Source organism: Thunnus thynnus, chromosome 4 (assembly GCF_963924715.1).
Source record: "Thunnus thynnus chromosome 4, fThuThy2.1, whole genome shotgun sequence".
NCBI lineage: Eukaryota > Metazoa > Chordata > Actinopteri > Scombriformes > Scombridae > Thunnus > Thunnus thynnus.
Window position 1 is genome coordinate 20,890,994 of NC_089520.1, and position 19,768 is coordinate 20,910,761.

The 19,768-nt window shown below is 41.1% G+C and overlaps 1 protein-coding gene across 1 annotated transcript in view; it reads left to right on the plus strand.

Moving 5' to 3' along the window:
• Positions 1-19,768, plus strand: part of LOC137181604 (guanine nucleotide-binding protein G(i) subunit alpha-2-like) — a 63,746-nt gene that overhangs the window by 27,865 nt on the left and 16,113 nt on the right. Inside the window, exon 2 of the mRNA XM_067587424.1 lies at positions 17,319-17,361. Coding sequence (XP_067443525.1) covers positions 17,319-17,361 — 43 coding nt within the window. The remainder of the gene's footprint in view (positions 1-17,318; positions 17,362-19,768) is intronic.

Consider the following 19,768-nt stretch of genomic DNA (forward strand, 5'->3'; position numbering starts at 1 on the left):
ATAACTGAATGGCAGGTATAGCACGAAAAGGTCACTTACAGCAGTCATAGAACAGAGGAATTATGAGGCTGTAAAGTGGCAAAGTGTACATGATGTTGAGTGGACATTGTAAAGCAGTATCTATAGTACATGAGCAGTAATAAACGGCATGATCATGGATGTATATACATACTAGATAACATGTTTACAGTGCAGTGCACAGCGCAGTGAGTGTTAAGAGTACACAGGTTATTATGGGTCAGTCTTTAGAAATGTCAATGAAATTTGTGTTTCAATTTTAATGGAAGGTCAAAGCACAGGATCAGTAGTAGTACAACGTCCCTAGAGCGGACACCAAGTTTTGTTCATTCATTTCATCAATGGAGATGCTTGTGGTTTTTAGTGAGATAACTTTTAGTAAAGTGAGTCATATTTTGGGAAGAAGCTGTCCTCCGGCAAGTTCAGACTAGGTTCTTTTACAGCTTTTTCCCCCGGCTTCCAGTATCTCTATCAAAGATGGCCTGCTTAAGCGGGGTTTTTTTCTACAAAAACTGCCAAGAAAAGCATTGGAAACAAAATGAGAGTTAGAGAAACCTCTTCACAGTAAAAACATCCCAGGGCAGAGAATTGAGAGCATCGAACAAATCGTTTTGACTTCTGTGTTGAAGAGGCCTAGCTGAAATTGTGGTGCATGAACTTAAAAATACAAGTGATGTACATTTATTTGAAAGTTTAGCAACACATTTCTTACAAACTCGGTTTCTAAACAAAGTTTTAGAAGCAAGTGGGATGGAATTGTGGCATGATAACGTGTCTGTTTGACATTTCAAACTGAGATAATCACAGCCGCATTTGTCAAAAATAACTGGTAGAAGAAAAGTGCAACTGTCTATCACCTACTAGGTTTGAATGATTGAAAGAGCAGAGCATGTTTAATGAACCTGTGGAGGGGAGAAATGGGCTGCGGGCCTGGATATACAGTGTCACTAGTAATCTTCCCTGCTGTTTTGTCTGGTCTTTCATGTGTCATAGTGGGCAGCCGACAGTTATTGGCCCACTGACTGGTGAGGACAATAATTCAGGGTTGTTCTTGGACTGCTGATTGGTCTTGTGAGAAATTAAGATTCTTTTGGGCACAGATTGTCATGGCTTAACGTAGGACAGCTTCCATGGCTGATGAGCTGGAAGCTCCCTCGAGGACAGTGGCTTGTCAGCGATGTCCTTTGCATGTGTGTTCCTATCCATTTCACTTCTTAACATGGTAATGGAACAGGAAATCTCTTTCCTGTGCAAGCACATGTTGTTTGTAAAGAGACTCAAACCAGGAAGGTGTCATCTGCAAACTTGAGCAGTCCTGTCGTACATCTGTTTTAAGAATTGTTTAATCTAGAACAGGAGACTCAGTGTTTCGCCTAGGTTGACTGCTGCAACCCGCATGTGAGTTCTAACATTATTCTTGAGAAGCTGCAGCATTTATTAAATGACACACTGTAGCCTATACTGTTCATTTACTGCCATATTGACAACTTATTGCTAACCTTTTTCCTCTGCTCGGCTCACGTTCATCGTCACTTTTCTGCTGCTCATTCAACCACACACTCATTACACACACACATTACGCACTGTCCTAATCCTTAATGGAGCTATGCTACTCTTATAACAGTACCTTTCTCGTAGATGACTCAAAACAATTCCACAATAACGTAGGGTGCATGGTGCAAGTGAAAATCATTAGTAGTCCATTGATGTTAATGATCATGTGAAATCTTTGCAGCAGCGCTCATAATTTTGCAGTAGTGGTGCGCTGCTACAGAATGATGTAGGGAAAACACCGAGACTACCACTAATTCTGTTTCTGTTTCACTCTGGCTTCTGGTTAGCATACTGGTCATACAGGCTGTATTGCCAGCCTGCACAGTAACCTTCATCTCTAGCCGAAACTAGTGCAGGGGGAGCCAAAACATGGCTTATTAGAAAAATCTGGTGCTGGATATAATTTCTGCTTTCTTTGATTTTCTTGTTTTGATTTTATGAGGTTGATGTGAGAAATATTTTGCTTGTTTCAGACATAGTAATAAGCTGCTGTGATGTTGTGTTACAGTATCTCAAGGTACTTGCAGACATTGCCTCCATAGTTCTCAGGTCATACATCAGCAGCTTTGCTGCCTTCACTGGCAGGGACAGGAGGCAGCTGTTTGGCAATAAGAGAGTTTCAGTTTGTCAAGCTTGCCATCTCTGCAATCACAGAGCCTTTCCATGTGGCATCCACACTAGGGAAAAACATGGCAGAATTGTTTTTTCAGTTTCAGAATACCATGAAAGATATGAATAGAAAATACCCCTTGATACTGTATTGTACAAAAAGTTAAAAAAAAAACAAAACAAAAAAACAATGGAAATAACTAGCTACTCATAAGTTTTAGTCTAGCATATTCACAATCAGATTTGTCTGATAGTTGGAACCAGTATCTCAGTAACTGTATTTGCCTTCATGATGTGACAAGTCAACTTGAATTCTTTCATTCAGTGAAAGGTGTTAGCAACACAAGTTTCAGCTTGTGCACTCTGAGGAAAACTTGTGAACTGTTGAGAAACCTCCCATTTCACCCCTCCTCTTTTCATTTCCTGTGCCTTTTTTTCAACTTGCAAGTTGAGGTTGCTATAGTGACACAGAGAAGGAATAAACTTCCTGTCTGTTTCCTGTGGTTAATTGCGGCCTCTTTTGGCTTATTTTTTCTTCCTTTATAATCTTGCACACTTAAAATTTGTTGATTTTACACTTCATTCATCATGTTATGTAGATAATTATAACATATATTGTACATTATCAGTTTGCTTGATGAGCAAAACACATTTTCAGAATCTTGTTTTAAATGAGGATCTTTCAAGAATGTTTTGTTCCACATTTCCAGTTTGATAAATGAACCTTTCAGGACTTAAAGGACTGACATCATCTAGCTTTTAGCATCATGTAGCACAGCAGTTAAGGAGTACTGGCCTCTTTGTAAAACAGGTGCCGTATATATTTTCTTTTACTGTTAATCTTTAAGTCCCCTTACCCAGCTTTTAAAATCATTAATCTTAATATGTGTTGGTCACAGCACACCTAAAAGGTGGTCAAATATTAAAATAGCACATGTGAGTTCTAACATTATTCATGAGTTAAATCCTAAAAACTTGTCCTTCCCCATCCCTAACAGTTAACTTCATGGGCACTGGCTTGACCTATTTCTGCTAGTTCAACACTAATGCAAATGTCAAGCCCAGTTTTAAATGTCTGATCTGTGTGGGTAAAAAATATATAATTAATCTTGAAACAGGTTTTATCTAAAAGTTAATGTTGGATTCAAAGTCACAGTGTCTCGTAAACTTGAGTTGAAATGCTGAGTGATGATGTTTTATCTGGCCGTGTGTGTCAGGTGCATTGGTCTGGTTGGCTCTTTCATGTCTGCAGGCTTCAAGGCCAGGACAGCCTCTGATTTTCAGGACTGTGAGAAGGCCAGTCGTCACAGGCAGCCTTGGTCACCTCGTCTGCTCTTTGATCGATGGCCTTTCAGTTTGGAATAATTATCCCAGGCCAGACTGGGAGGAGGGTGACTTTGTGGACTGCCATGTCCACACTGAGGTGCTAAAAGTAAGGTTTATAAACCTGTTTACATGTGCAAATGACTTGCATCCGGAGGTTTCAGATTCCAAAATGCTCTCTCCTCTACACTGAAATGCCAAATTAATGTTTCTTTCAATTGGCAAACAACAAAATAGTACATGATTACAGCTGTCATCTGGTAACAACTGAGACAGATATTCTCGTTAATCTGCCTGGTCTCAGCAGGTTTAACATCTGGTTCACACCATAAAACCAAACTGACACTGAAGTCATGTTACTTGACATATTTTTCTGTTTCTGTTGTTATGCATCGCACTATGCAAATGTACTGACGTGGTCTCAGTCGTTTTTATTCCAGCTGAAGCAAAGCAATAATAACTATATTGTTTTTGTGCCCTTTGAGGACAATTTATCGGTAAGGGTCTCATTTTCTGTCCCAAGGTTCTGCCTTTTTGTGGACTTTGTTTTATTAAGAATATACTGTATTTGTGACCTGTTCTGTATTCTTTGTCTGTTAAGCTGGTCAGTATGTTCAAATAAGTAGATACGTGCAGTCACATTGAAATTCAGCATTTGCCTCCACCTCCAGGAAAAAAGTGATTCCAATTGCACAAGTACAGTTATATTTTCATCTCAACTTGATTTCTGATTTTTGTGAATTACTGTCCCTGAGCCGGTCCTAACGATTGGTATAGCAGCTGATCTGGGCGTATTTGAATGGAGTGGTATCACTAAACTCCAATGCTTACACATCTGTTAGCCCTCCCTTCTTTCTTATTAGCAAAGAGCAGTGAACAAAACATTCAGGTAGCAGCTTCTCATTTTCAGCTGGTGCTGACCATCTCTTTCACCAGCTAAAAGAACAAACTTCGCCATTGCTGCCGTAACATTTCATGAGTGACTTGATGACGCAAAAATGAATCTTGTCTGGTAAAACTGCTCTCTGCAACTCTTTGTCTGTACTCGCCCAAAGACTTCTTGAAAGGGAAGAAACTCCACTCTCTGACACTGCTGTACAGTTGAGTGTGTCTGTAGTTCTAGGAACAGCCCCAGCAGAGTGACAATCTCACATATGTGGTTTATCATAACTATATTTGTGGCCATAAACTAAACTCAGTATTTGTCTCAAGAAGCTTGTGAAAAAGAAGGTGTGCGAAATTAAGTAGGCTACACCTGTTACTTTAATAAGTCAGATATGTATTTAATCAATTGTATAGGTAAATATAAGTATCAAATTAGACTCAAATCAGCGGATATCCGATATTAAAGGACTTGGATTGGGATCAGGGCCCAAAAAACTTGACATCGGTAATTAGAACAATATCAAGGAAGGAAGGTTTCCGTTTTTACTGTTGCCTCGTTGTCTGGCTTTTGTTACTGAGCATTGTTTTCATCCAATGTTTTCTCCACATTGCTTATATTTTTGATGCACCAATCCATAATTCAGTGAACATTTTTCCTCCGTCCTTCTGTCTGTGTGCCTGTACATGTGAATGTTTACGTGCATCTCTAAGTACAAAGGTTAGTGCAGGAGGGGTGGGCTGGTAATGGATGCATGTATAATGCATCAGTAGTACATTTCCAGTCGTCCGTAGCCCATGATGCAGCAGATGCCCCCAGTGAGCTCAGGCCCACCGCTCTCTGGGTCTCTGTTCGCCTTCATCTTTGCCAGCTGATGGTGAATAAAGGGTTTTCCCGCTATAAGGTCCCAATGTGCAAGATCAGTACAACAAATCCATGCTGTGAAGTTTATTTTGTTTTTGTTTTTGTTTTTTTTATCAGCTGCATCACAGGCTAGCACTCCTTCCCAGGGTTCAGCCTCATCATTGTGAGGCTGCAGCTGTTGTGACTGTGGATTGCTAATGCCAGTGAGACAAGCTAAGCTCGGCCAGCTTTGTTTTGCTGCTTGAAGTGAGATTGACGCTCAAATAATGATCGTGTGGAGTGGCTCTTCCTTAGAGAGTAGTGTGAGCGTGATGTGGCTTTCTGGTACAAAATGGTACAGTGTGAGGCAAGACACATTTTTGTAGTCCAATTATCTGCCTTAGCAATATGTCTCATAATTTTTGGCATCAATATCATAGACATAAAATCTAACGTATGGAAAATTGGACTACTGCAAACTAATTTTTGTATACTTGCTGTTAATTCCGGTTTGTTTATCTAGGGCTGCACCCAAGGGAGGGGGAAACTAAATTATTTTGGGGACCCAGAGCCTGGGTGTGGGGCCTGAAATATGCCAGTTGCTGTTGTTCAGCTGCTCTCAGGGGGCCTAACATTAACAGTGGTCGCAACATGTTCATCTGTGCACAGTCCACGGTCTGCATTGTATGCAAAAATATATTTATATTTTATATTATATTATATTTATATTTAGTTTATCAGAGGTTTAGATGCAGCTTCAGAAATCTGAGTGAGACAAATAAAGTGGGGATCTTCCAGAGTTACAGCAGTTTTAGCACAAAATTACCTCTTTCGGTTGCTGTCCTTTCACCTTAACTAGAGAAGGAAACACTGCCTGGGGAAACAAAAACAGGGAACTTCAATTTAACCACAATAACTCTGAACTTTAGAATGCATTTTACACAGAATGAGGACTTTGGATTTTCCCTCACATCACTTACATTGAAATCGCTTTAGGAAGGGATCTTGTAATGGCCGGTATGAACAGGAGGAATGACTACAGAGAGCAAAACCTGTGTTACACCTGGATACTAGAAGTTTAAACGGCAGAAAAAGACCACCTAATCAAAGCCAGTTGCATAGCTTTTTACAGAATCAAATTTAAATGTATGTGAACAATAAGTTGTGTTGAATAGAAATGTAAAATAATCATATGTATCATATGTACAGCACAGAACACACAGGGAGAAACTAAAAGGAAGGGGAGCAGAAATATGATGTAAAATAAGGAAAATAACCAGAACCTGCAGCCCAAATGACGTAAAAAGCACAGGAAATCATGTCACATTGTTTAGTTGCAGGCAAAGATGTAGTTGTGTGCAATGAACAAAGCTGTATGAGCAACACAGCTTATTTTATCCCTCTAAAGAAGTGTTCAAGTGTTGTGTATTTTCTTAGCAGATTTGAACATCTGTATGAAGTATTAAATCAGTGTGTGACCCCGGTCCTGCTGTAGGATAATATGCCTGTAATGTGGTGTATGTGTGTAATCATGTGTGTGTGTGTGTGTGTGTGTGTGTGTGTGTGTGTGTGTTTGTGTATGCAGAAGGATTGTCTTTCAATACCCTTCATGCTAGCCCAGGTCTTTGTCTCTAGCTAGGGCTGCAGCGTAGTGTCAGAGGTCATGTAATACAATCCTAACCCTGACCTCACCAGATGCCTGCAAGATGCAAGCTCTGATTAGATTATGTGGAAGTGGGCGTCAAACAAGGATATTGGGACAAAGAGACACACAAACACACACACACACGCGCGCGCATGCATCATGGCTTCAAACAGATAAATAATTCCAGTAATTCTTGATTTTAAACAAATGTGTCTTTGCACAGACCTGCATTTTCTGACTCATTGTAGTGTATGACATTTATTTACATAACTGGTTTGACAGATCCATTTACTGATAATTGAAAACTCTACCTAGTCGTCACTATGTTAGAAAAGGGACACCTCACCAATATCTAAACTAATTCCAACTCACATAAGTGATGCCAAATGCTTATATCCCAGCTATACCGGTAGTAGTATTATGTTTGAGTGAAGTCATCAAGTCATCCTGTATTGGAAGATAGATCGGCTCTTTTATTTGCTTTGTAGTAGCGCCATGGCCAAGGAAGCCTGCTCCAGATGTTGCAGCGCATTACAAAAAGCTTGGAAGGCTCCAGGCTTCCCCCTGCTTGATGCTCCTTCACTCCTGCAAACAGTTTGAAAATGAACATCAATTATGAATTCATTCCATCTGGTGGGCCTGATAGCCACTCCTGCTCACAGCTCTGTCAAATGATTTCACCACCAGAACTCAGAACTGATGAGAAACACTGAAGCCAAAGGAAAGAAATGAGTGCAGGAGAGACCTCACCTATTTAAATATTTTCCCATCAGCAAATATGAGGACCATAATCAAGTCATTTGTCATAAATACCGGCTGACTCATATCAGTGCCGGATCGAAGGGAACATCCCTGTAATGTAGTGTTTCTGAATTGTTTCAGTCATTGGCAGTTAAGGCTAGGGACTGGGCAGTTAATTTGGCACCTTCACAGTGGGACCTCGCTCAAATGTCCCATCATGGTCTCTGTAAAGACCGTCTCTTCCCCTCTCATCTCCTGCCTTCTCTCACTCTCCTCAGCTGATCCTCTCTGCTGTCACCCGCGATTAATGGTTTGCTTTCCCACTCATCTCAATCTCCCATCAGGATGTTCTCCCTGTGCTCAAACCCTCCCACCTCTGCTTTTACTTCACCCTCAGTGACTTTGTCCTACCTCTGTTTTCCCACCTCCAAAGAGCACTTCACCTTCACGCAGCACTTCTGTCTACTGCCACTGTCTCAGCCTCCCCTCCCTGTAGACTGGAAAGCAGGTGGTGTAGAGATTTTACCTCCTCTACATCCCTTTTTCCATCTATCCAGTTAATGTGTAGAAAAGGCCTTTAAGGGAAAAACCATTGCCAGGGGAGTGTAGAAAGTTTATTTTAGACAGAGAGCAAATAGCTCAAGATATTTAGGTACCTCAGAGGATAAACACTAACCCTGGATGTTTATGAAATAATGAGGAAATGTCACATTCCTACTTGACTTCTTTGTTATTTCATCTAAGTCCCATCAAAACTGCAGACACCTGAGGCTACATTCTCACGTCACAATCTTATCTTGCCAAAAACGCAGTGTAGGAGTTTTGCTATTACAGCTGAGCAACTGTAATGAGAAAATTGGATTTTCCTTATCTTTGACTTTTGAGGTAAAACAAGATGGACAGTTAGAAGTTTGTCATACAGTGTGGCCCCCAATCAGCTGTTTGATCAACTGTCAAAGTCTGGAAAAGTAAGACAGCACCTGCAAAGGGCTAGAAGTGTAGAGATTACTTGCAGGTAGCTGTCAGTCTATCATACAGACATTTCCAGACATCTGCACCTCTTGTACTCTTTCAGGGCCGACAGAATCTTGAGTCCCTATGAGCTGAGTTCCTGTGGTTATCAGCTGCACGTTTCTCAGACACATTTTAACACAATACCTCAGTGTTATTACCCTCTCTTTTATTTGTGTCTCCTCCCTCAGCAGCCCTTTAGGTGTCAGTCATCTATTGACGGAAAGAGGATGTCTGTGCAGCATCCTTGCCTTCAAGGAAGAGACAATGTATTGCTGGTAGGCCTTTGTATCTAACCCTGTGACTGTTCATTACGTTCATGGCCTGCGGTCCAATACAAAAACAGTACAGAGAGATGTACGCTGTGATTCAGCCGAAATTCTGTTTCTGTTTGAGGCACAGCAGCACAGAAACAAGTTTAAATTTGCCCATAATGTGTTTGTGTCTCTTTTTCCTAATAACCTCTGCAGGAGTTACACAACTATCACATAGCGCTTCAAGTCCCATTGATTAATTTTCTGCATGTTTATGGTCCCGTAATCAAATGAATTAGTTTTCCTCTCTTTTTCATGCCTCCAGAACTGATGACGTTAATGATTAATTGATTATCACCGTAATCAGAGCCTTGCTGCAGGCACGGCGAGAGGGGGTTTTCCATACTGCAGGAATGGCACAGTAAAATGTGTTGCAACTTAACACGTCGGAGCTCTCAGTTCTCCCAAACTGGTCCTTGCAGCTATTCATCTAACTGCTTAATTATGGCTACTTTTCCACTGCAGAAAAAACATGCATTCTGTGTTTTAGAGGCTTTCAATGATTCATGGATTATTTGTTACAGTGGCCAGACATTGGTTAAAGAAATTTGCATCCAGACACAGAATTGTCATCAAACGTATTGTGTGACATTTATCAGTCATGCTTCACATTCACTCAGAATTCATAGATGAAGTAGATTTGGTCTTCTCGCCTCTCATCCCTTGCTGCTTTGGCAGCAGTTGTCAGTGTGCTGTCCAGACTTGCTCTTTGCCTGAGGCATGGTAGCCATCTGTTGAAGGAGACTGAATCTCTCCGTCCCTGTCTTTCAAACCGCCAGATATGTCTGTGTGTATGTGTGTGTGTGTGTTTTTTGCATTCACGAGTGTGCACGTGTTCATGCAAGCTGCTTCCCTTTCCTCCTTGATTGGATCTGAGAATAGGAAGTGGCACATGTGTCTCTTAGGGCCTCTGGTCTGGATTGGCACATTTCGCAACACGTAGATGAGAGAACAGGCGGCATCGGGATGCTCACGGTTGGTGTGTAGGCGGCCAAGGACAGTGAGAGGAAGTTTGAGAAATGATGAAAATTGAAGTCAATTAGATTATAGACTGTGGCTGTTTAGAAAGCTCAGTATAGTGAGGCTGTCTCACTGGATCTTGCTGCAGGCTAGAGCTGCCAACTCAGCCAACTTTTATTGTTGTTGTTTTTCCCACTCTAAAGTAACCCTGCCCCTTTCTTCTCTACCTCTGTTTCCTGAAATTCCCATTGCTATATCACTTTAGTTACTCATCTTGGCTTTAACACAAGCTGCCTCATCACTTTTCTCCGGTATATTTAGTGCAGTGTATATTAGTGGGGAGATTGTAAGAATTCAAGCGTCTCAATGTGTTATTTGTATGAATATCATTGTGTCTCATGCTGCTGACACTGAGAAAAGGAGTCTCAAGTTGGTGAGAAGCGAGCCCTGCCTGCACTGTGATGAGTATTGGTCAGCAGTCTAAAGAAGCAGGAAAAATCGCATTAAAATGAATTAAACAGTCTCTCTTTCTCTGAATGGACATCGATTCAGAGAGTCATGACAGCCGCTGTTTGCCTCTATTGTCTTCACAGTTGAACTTTCAAGTCAGTGCATACTTTATATTCATGGGTCAGCCTGTCACTAAGGGTCATGTATTGATTTATTCAACAGATCTGCTCTGAAGTGGGGACAGGAAGCACCAGAGGGCCAGCCCATTATAGATTTAGTGGATGAACTGGCCTGTCTTAAAAGACAATATTCTTTGGCTCTTGTCCAATGTATTCAACTTTGTCTTTGTTAGTTAACTCTTGTCTCAGTGGCAATATAAGAATTTAACAATTATCTCATTCAAGCCTGTGACATCCATTTTTCACACAACAGTGTGCTTTATTAATTTTTCAGTAAATCGTCTGCATGTTTTGGGGTTTAATACAAATGGCTACCACAGTTACAACACAGCACCTCACCTCTGCCCAGATTCCCGCATGAAAACACCAATTGTTTCACATTTGTCATCTCTTGCCTATGACTGAAAATCCCAGACAGGGATGAGACACTCCCTGATTGTTTCACTACACAAAAGCAAGTTTCCTCAGAGATCACTGTTGATGACTTTCCTCCCATAGTTTCTGTCATAAAATCTAGAGGCACTAAAACAAAATCATAGAATGTATAATAAGGAACTAGTAGGGATTTCAGTTGTTTACTAATCAAGATAATGCCCTAAAAATGGAGTTTGACAAACTTAATAATCAGGACTGAGAGCCCAGATAGCTTGAAGCATTATTTGCTTTTAAATGTTTATTGTCTTAAATCATTTCACGGTTCAACATATGTTCCTTTCATCAGCAGTAAGACTTAACTTGTCCCCCCAGGCATTTTCTCTTGCTAGTGGCCATAAAGTGATTTGCTATGGCTGGCCAAGGCAGTTGTCATGCTGACTAAAAGGGGGCGGAGGAGTGTGAGTAGCTAGTGTGAGCTATAGCGCTGATTGGAATGGTCCAGGCCCTAAACATCAACAGCGGCCCTGTGTTCTCAGCTAGCAGGGGCCCACACTGCTGCCTTTGTGTCCAGCTCCCAGTTCCACCAGGATGGGTCACACTTGCTCAAAACACATGCACATTTATTCACACACACACACACACACACACACAGCCTTAATGCTGTGTAACTTCACAGGGCTGCTTGCAGGATGCTGATGCAATAGGTGGGCACTGCAGGAAGATAAAGAAATAAGCTGATATATTTTAAATTGTTGATCTTCTGTTTTGACACAGAAGAAGAGTGGGAAGTAACCTTCGTTCTTTCCTCCTTTTATGTCTGGACTTGTCAATTGCATCATGCCTGACTGAATAATGAAACTCTAGAGACAATGTGAGCATGCCAGGAATTCTTACAAAAGAGAAGAGCTGGCTGGCACACTTCTTCACACGTCAGGTTTTGTCGCTGGTCAAATGTGGGAGCTGATGAAGCTTTGTCAGTTGTTCTCTCAGATCCTGTTTCTGCAAAAAAGAAAACTGTATTTCCTTATCAGAACGTAGGTTTTACGTAAAATTAGTTTTTAATTGAAACTGATAGCCCTCGTTTCAGGCTTTTAGAGGAACTGCCGAGCTTTCCATGTCAGGTAAAGTACGGGTAGATAACTGGACCACCTTAGAGAAGTTCTTCAGTATGGACATTTTATTAATGTCACTTTTCTCCCACGGAGACAAATGCGGCATGAGGTGTCATAAAGGCTGCTGAATCTCGGTACAAAACTCAAGCAAATCATTTGCCTGTGTTAACTGATATAGTTCAGGTCTGGCACTTAAACACTAGCTGCTAAGTTTGACTATAATATTCACACACCTGTGGTCTGTGTGGTCTTTAAGAACTTGTTGCACAGTGGGAGCAGACAGACTTCCCCTGGTATAATAATGATAATTATGTTTCACTCTCAAAGCAGCTGCCTGCTCATCTCCGAACAAAGGTAGATACCCAATTACAGGCATACTTATTTGAGTCCTAATGAAGCACAAATCACAAGATCAATGAGTCCCATGTTTTCTATAAATACATACGGGACTATTTCCTTCATCAGCCCTCCAACAATTACAACAAATTAATGAAACCACCAAGTACCCCAGAGGAACAAAACACTTTGTTTTTGATATCTTCAATCAATGGGGTCAATACATTTTGCTTTTTTAACATCTTTTGTGTTTTATCAGCGACGCTGAGGTGAAATAAACATCAGAGATGCTTTGCTACAAGTGGAAACTGCAGGAGCTACTTAAGATATGGTGTTGGACACTACTCCTCTTGTTGGTATTCCTTGGTGGCAGGGTGGTCAGAGCATTTGCATTGTTGGGAACCCTTCTGCATCTTCAGCAGGTATCTCAGGGTCACAAGCATTTCGCCCCTTAGCCTGTATGCCACCCTTTGGAGGCTGATAACTTTGGGTGGTGATGCCTGCTGTTTGTTGGCTTTGATCCTCTGCAGGTCCATCCATTTGGCAATTTCTGTAAGGACCTTGTCATGCCTCCACCTGTATTGGCCTTCTCCCAGTGATTTGGGACATCCAGTCAAGATGTGAGTCAGGGTGCAAAGGGTTGCTTCACACTGCTTGCAGGATGGATCTTGCAAGAGGTCAGCCATAGTACGCAGAAGGAAGGTCAACTTACCCTGGTTGGTACCCCAGAGTTCCTTCCAGGACTGCAATTGCTCAAACGGCTGGTCCCACTGCATCCACTGTCCCTGGCAGGCGAGCCCTACCACTTTTACACGACAGCCTTCTTCTGATGCCTCCCGGACCCTCTGCACCACAAGTTCTCTCTTGCCTTTGGCATTGCTCTAGCTCCACCTCTTGGCCTTGTAGTTTCCAAATCCTAACTGTCCTTGACAGACTATCCCAATGATCTCCTGATGTTTCCAGTATGCTTCTGCTTCCTTCACTGCTTCCCGAGGCTTCAACTTCCTGCCACACTTGATGATCTTGTTAGCGTGTCTGACTTTCTCATCTTCAGACAGTAGCAGGATGCTGACTGCTCTTGTCTTTGTGGCTTTGAATTCTACCACCTATAGAAGTTAACTGATCTCATTCAAATGAACTTGGAGACTTCAGTGGACACTTTGCCTTTTTTTTTTTCTCATTTTCTACCATGATTCATAGTCAGCCACAACTGTCGTACACAGTGCCCAGTTGCTAGGCAGTGGACAGTATTTTTAATTTCCTGCAAACTCAACTTTTCTTAGTTTCCTGCTGCACAAACAGCCCAGTCCCTCTGTGTAGTGATCCAACAGTTTAGTTATATACAGTACATTACTGTCTTTCAGTGTAACCTTTTACAAACATTTTTATGTCAGTTCAGTTTATTTTTAGCAGCAAAAAGCTAAAGATCAATTAAGTGATATTTTAGTTTTTAAGGGTTGATTTTATTATACACTGTTTGTGATGAATAAACAAAAAAACAAGGCCAAGGCTACAACTTGGTTTGTTCTACTTTGGCGCATTTTGAAATCTGATGATGACTATGGTGTATTCTGTCACCAAGGCCACCAGTTATAGCTTACTGTAGAGGGAAGCGCTGCCTGTTCAGCGCTGAATCATACAAATTTTTTCCAAACAGTCTTTTGGAAAGTACTTGTATCAAAAGGGCATGTGGAAATGGTCTGTGTGTGTATGTGTGTGTTCATGCAGCTGCAGCTCTGAGCCTCCATGGTCCAAAGGGAGATATGGTGATAATGCAGCATTAGCCACAGATCAGACAAAGCGTGTTGTGTAATAGTGACAGGATCAGTGGAGTATCAGTCCGACTGTCATCAGGCCCGAGGTCCAGCTACAGCTTCTCCCCACAGAACCACTAGCAACATACGCTTATTGCCCCATTCTAGAGAGTGATTGCCACTCGTATCACATCAGCGACCAAGACTAAAGGATCCTCAGTGATCCTGCAGCATATCCCCACTCCTAGCTGTCTGACTAAATGTGTGTTTCATTCACTTAAGATTTTATTAGTAAAAACAAAGTGGGCCCAGTCCTTGAGGAATTCTGCAAACAGTCTTATTGAAGTACATGTGCTCGTACAGTTGTTGGCAGCCTTTTACTGCCAGCTGGCAAGTATGAAATATTAAAGTCAAACAGTGAAGCACAGGACTGTACTTTGCCTCTGCATATGTGTACGTATATTGTGGTTGCTGAAGTGCTAATAATAAAGATTACTGCAGCAGCAGTATACTTTTAATCTTTTTTTGGAGTGTACACAAAATCCCAGTTTTATACACCAATCTACTGTGCTTTCAGTTGTATCTTTCGTAGGATCTTGTCTTCTCACATTAATTTTACTCTCTTGTGTAAAGAGGAACATAACTGTATTCTGCAGGAGAATCATTTGAACTGACAGATTCCCCATGCGCATGCTTGAAAACTGAGAATATACAAAGTCTGCCAGGAGGTTAAGTGTGTTTGTATTGTACAGTAAAGAGAGCAACTGCTACCTATTTGTTAATCAAAGCAGTAGTGGCATCAAAATATGTGCCAAACTTCACCACTCATTTCTAACTGTTAGCAGCTTCAAGTCCTCTGGACAAATTCCAAAGGGCATGTTTACTACTTTCAGGAGAGGAGTGTGTGTGTGTGTGTGTGTGTGTGTGTGTGTGTGTGTGTGTGTGGTGAGAGACAGGCCTGCTAGCTTGGCCCCGGTCAGTCACAGTCATGAACTCACAGGTCTAGAAAGTATGTTCTGGCAGTTTCTGTGACTTGCATATCTGTGGCTGAGCCACAGAGGCTCCAGGGACTAAGTCAGTCACGTCTGTCTCACTGTGTTGCTATTTGTGCAAAATTATAGATTATAGGTTTCCTTGATAAGTTCTAAAAACTGAGAGGTAGTTTGATAGATACAGCTATATAGAGTTAGTGTATGGAGGTACAATTTTATAGCTGCATAGCCTTTTGGCTTTAAACCAATAGTGTAATTTTAACCAGCTTAAGTAGAACCACTGCTTGTCTGTAATGGCACATGATTTATTCACGACTTAAATATTCCATCTGCATTCTGACAAAATAATATGGTTTATATGGGGTGCACACTGCCCATTTCCATTGAATTGCCCTGCGTTGTAGTTATTTCCCATTTCCCTCTGCATGGAATCTGTTTACAGTTTCAATTTACACTCTAAGGTATGCCGTGAGCCAGAGATAGCATTTCTTTCTTCCCTTTTCCTCCTTCTTAACAATATGGCCCACAGACTGTATAGCAGATGGATGAGTGCTTCATCACAGTGTGAATTGCAAATTGCTTTGTGGGAAGAGTGGGGACTTCAAAACTATGAGGTGGATGTAAAATGGAGAATGCCATAATGTGCTTGTGCCTTTCAGACATGCACTCCTTTACATTAATCTGATAGCAATATGAAAATGTTGGTCTCATGTCTGAATAATTGCCAAAGTCACTTTTCCGTAAAAGTCACAACAGCAATCTTACCAGGTCGCATCTAGTATCATTTTTGTACGTCTTTCTGAAGTAAAACATGCCCAGAGAGAGATTTGAGATTTTTTCTGCCTTCTAAGATCACTGTAATACATTTATTGCTTCAATTTTTCTTATGAATAAAGAAAATACATCAGTTTAAAAAACTACAATATGTTGTTCAGAAGATTTTCCTCATATCATTTTATGAAAACCCTGGGTACACGCACAATTATAATCAGACTCTCTCCCTGTATTGTAAATTTTCATTCATGCCAGCTGCATGGATAAATAAATGGATATCCAAGAACTGCTTAACATACAGGGTGTAAGCAAATAGGAATTAATCTAGCGTTTCAACGTCCTGTCATTCAATGCGTGTGCACCGTCTGATATAAAATAGGAAGCAGAATAAAGTTAAATGGTGGAATTGATACAAAAATGTTTCAGGAACGGGGGCAACTATCCCTCCCACTTACAATAGTCATTAATGAAGGCTTCAGTGACAAAGTTTTAAAATGATGCAGCCTGTGATCAAACAGAAAACGGTGTTTTCCCTCCTTATCATGACATTTTTAACCCACTGCGTCTCTCTGTCTCTCTTTCCTCCCTTTCCTCCTTTTGGCTTTGTTTTCTTTATGTCTCCTGCCACTCAGTTTACAACAAGATACCTAATGACACCTTAGAGACTACCGAAATCTGTTAAAACTGGCTTCATTTCAAGGCAAACTGCATGTTCTGCTCCCTTTAGCCTAGTCTGAACTCATATACCACAGAGAAGTAAGGGCTGACAGCTGTCTGTGAAAACTGTCTTGGCCCATTCCTACCCAGGGGCTTCACTGTGCATGTGCATGCTGTGTAGTAGTGTATTTTGAGGGTCATCCCAGAAAGACTTCACCCCGGGCGAGTACGAGTGGAGAGTGCACTGACAGGCACCCCTGGGTGTGTGTGTCTTATGTGTGTGTAGTGTTAGATTCCTTGTGGCAGATGAGCTCTCTCTGGTTGCCTCAGGGTGTTCGAATAAACATAGCAGTGGATAAGAAAAGCCTATATCCTGTCAGTGCAAGACATTTCCATTAAAATGTTAACCATGATAAAGTAACTTATCTCAAATAAGTAAGAGGAGAATAGGATAGCAGGTGGTTTGTGTGTCTTCAAAGGCTGAGAGACTGGCTGGGATGTTTCCACCGAGAAATTAAGACAACACTGTATTACCATTTCAATTCAGAAAGAACTGACTCAACCTGAACTCCTGAATAGATGTACAGTGAGAGAGAACAGGAGACTGGTCCGGGATGAAAATGAGAGCTGAGATCTGTTGCTGGGCTGAAACTAAGGCTGGGAGGTAAAGGGAGGGGTCAAGCTAGACAACGGTCCAGATGTGAGGCGGCCTCACTGGCTGCCTGTTTACTTTTCTCAGCTAACGGGAGTGTATTTTTAACCTCTGCCTGTTTTTGTTCTCTCTGCAGGTGCTGGAGAGTCAGGGAAGAGCACCATTGTGAAGCAGATGAAGTGAGTGACTGCTCATTGTTTTGCTTTTCCTCCCATCATGTCTGACAAATTAATATATGATTTAACACCACGAGTTAATGTAGAAAGTTTCCAAATAGGACTGAGGATCACTCAGTGTTTCCCACAGTATTGATTCTATTTGTGATGGTAGCTGACCGGGACCGGGGGGCAGGGTGGGTGCACAAGGAAGGAGGTACAACACGATTTTTTAAATTAATTATTAAATAATACCGTATATAAACTCAATGCAAATAGCATGTAGCTATGTACAGCATGCTAACCTCGACAACCCGTCTGTACTCTAAGGTTAACTTATAGCTATCCTTACTGGCTAGGCTCCTTACATACTTGCTAATAACTTATTTGAAGAGTTGAGTGTCCGAGATTGACGGCATTGTGTTAACAACATTGATAGACTAACTTATCAGAGTTAACTTGATTGAATCAGTTTTGGACAAATTTGTGCAGAGGTGTTCATGATAGTATTCGTGAATTCCTGATTGATTCTATTCAGGAAGTCGGCCAGCCGTCCTCTCCGCAGGGAAAAGCCAACAAAAATCCTTCCTCCCATGCATTTTCATGTTTTGATTCAGAGTGTGTCGGAGAGGAGGGGCTACACAGACGGGTCCATTGTCAATGTGTTTGTGAGAGGGAAAGAGAGAGAGAGAGAGTGGGGCAAGGAGGGGCTGAGCGAATCAATATGCTGCACGCATCTCTACTATAAGATAAATTTAAAAGAACCCTAATAAGATTTTACCCATTTTAAATCGTAAATCAATGTGTGGTGGTCAATGTTGATATTGTGTCGGGCTGCCACAAATAAATCAATGTATGGGAAACACTGGATCACTATACTGCATAAACATAAATTTAAGAATGATAGCTGCGCATTAATTGATGGACATTTGATCAAATGTGCAGCACAAATGTCACCTAACGATAAAACATCCTGGGCTTGAATCTCGCCCTGGTCTATTCAACAGAGACGTATCTCCATCTCCGTGCATTTTTGCTCTGACATCACAGGAGACAGGTCTAATGTCCCGTTATCAGAGATAGTTTGATCCAACAAATCTGGGTTGTTAAAATATATTAAACCTAAGGAAAATTGTCAAGAGCGTGCTCTCGACTGTTTATTGCTGTTCTCTCACTTAAAATGCCAAGACAGGAAATGAACCAGGATGTAATAGTCTATAAGTAGGAGGGATTATTTGGTAGTCCACAACAGTTCCATCAGCTGGAAGCTCTAAAAACTTTTTCACACTTCATCTATAAAAGATGTAGCTTATTTAGTTTTCAAAATATGATTGTTTAACCTTAACCTTGAAATTCATATTACACCTTTACTTTCCATACAAAATCAAGTAACGCAGGTGCCAAATGTAGTCATCCAGTGTAATTTCTATTAGGAAACATCCTTTTCTGCTCTGACAGGCACGCACGCACAAACACACACACACACACACACACACACACACACACACACACACACAAACACACACAAACACACACAGGCAAGCTGTATCATCCTCTGCACTGCATCTGATATTGTATACAGGGATGTCCCCCCTCTAATAAATGCAATCTTCTTGCCTGCTGATACAGTGAGTAATATACACAGTTTGGCCCAGAGCCAAGAAGCTGGAGACAGGCCATTATCAGACAATGCAGAATCCACATTTATCATCAGCTTTATGGAGGGGAGAAACAATTGTTAAGGGATTGATGAAATCGATTGGGGGTGTGCACTTACTGCATAGAATAGGGTCTATCTGGATACCTGCTGGTTACATCTAATTCAGTAAAAATCCTGTTTTTTTGCATATGTTCGATCCAAAATTAGTCTACAACGACTGCTGTGCTGATTGTAATCTGACAAGGCTAAGGACAGACATCATCATCATCTTTAACATCAGCGTGAACTTTTCTTACATCTGATTGGATGAATCCTACTCTCACTGGACTGTCATTGTTTTGTTTTGTTTTTTTAGAGACAAGAAATATGTCATGCAGTTATGGTGTATCTACAATGCTGAATAGTTAAAAAAAAAAAAAAAAAAAAAAAAAAGTTCACAAAAGTTTCGAGAGGCAGTGAGTCATGTCATCAACTGCCTCTCTCGGTGTGCTAATTGTTCCGGCCACCAGCTGCATGCAGGGCTTGAACTGATTCTCAGAGCTTTTTTTTTTTTTTTTTTTTTTTTTTCTTTTAAATCATGCATAGTTATCTATAATTTTAATTATTTTCCAGTTCATCAATTGAAGAAATAGCATGATATGTACAAGCTGACATGGCCAGTGACAATTACAAGGCAGCAATTTTTGAAAGCCTTTCTGTTTCAAAATACAATGAAAAAGATCTGGGCGAGAACGTGCACAAACAGTAGTTTTAGTTGAGTTCTGCATAGCC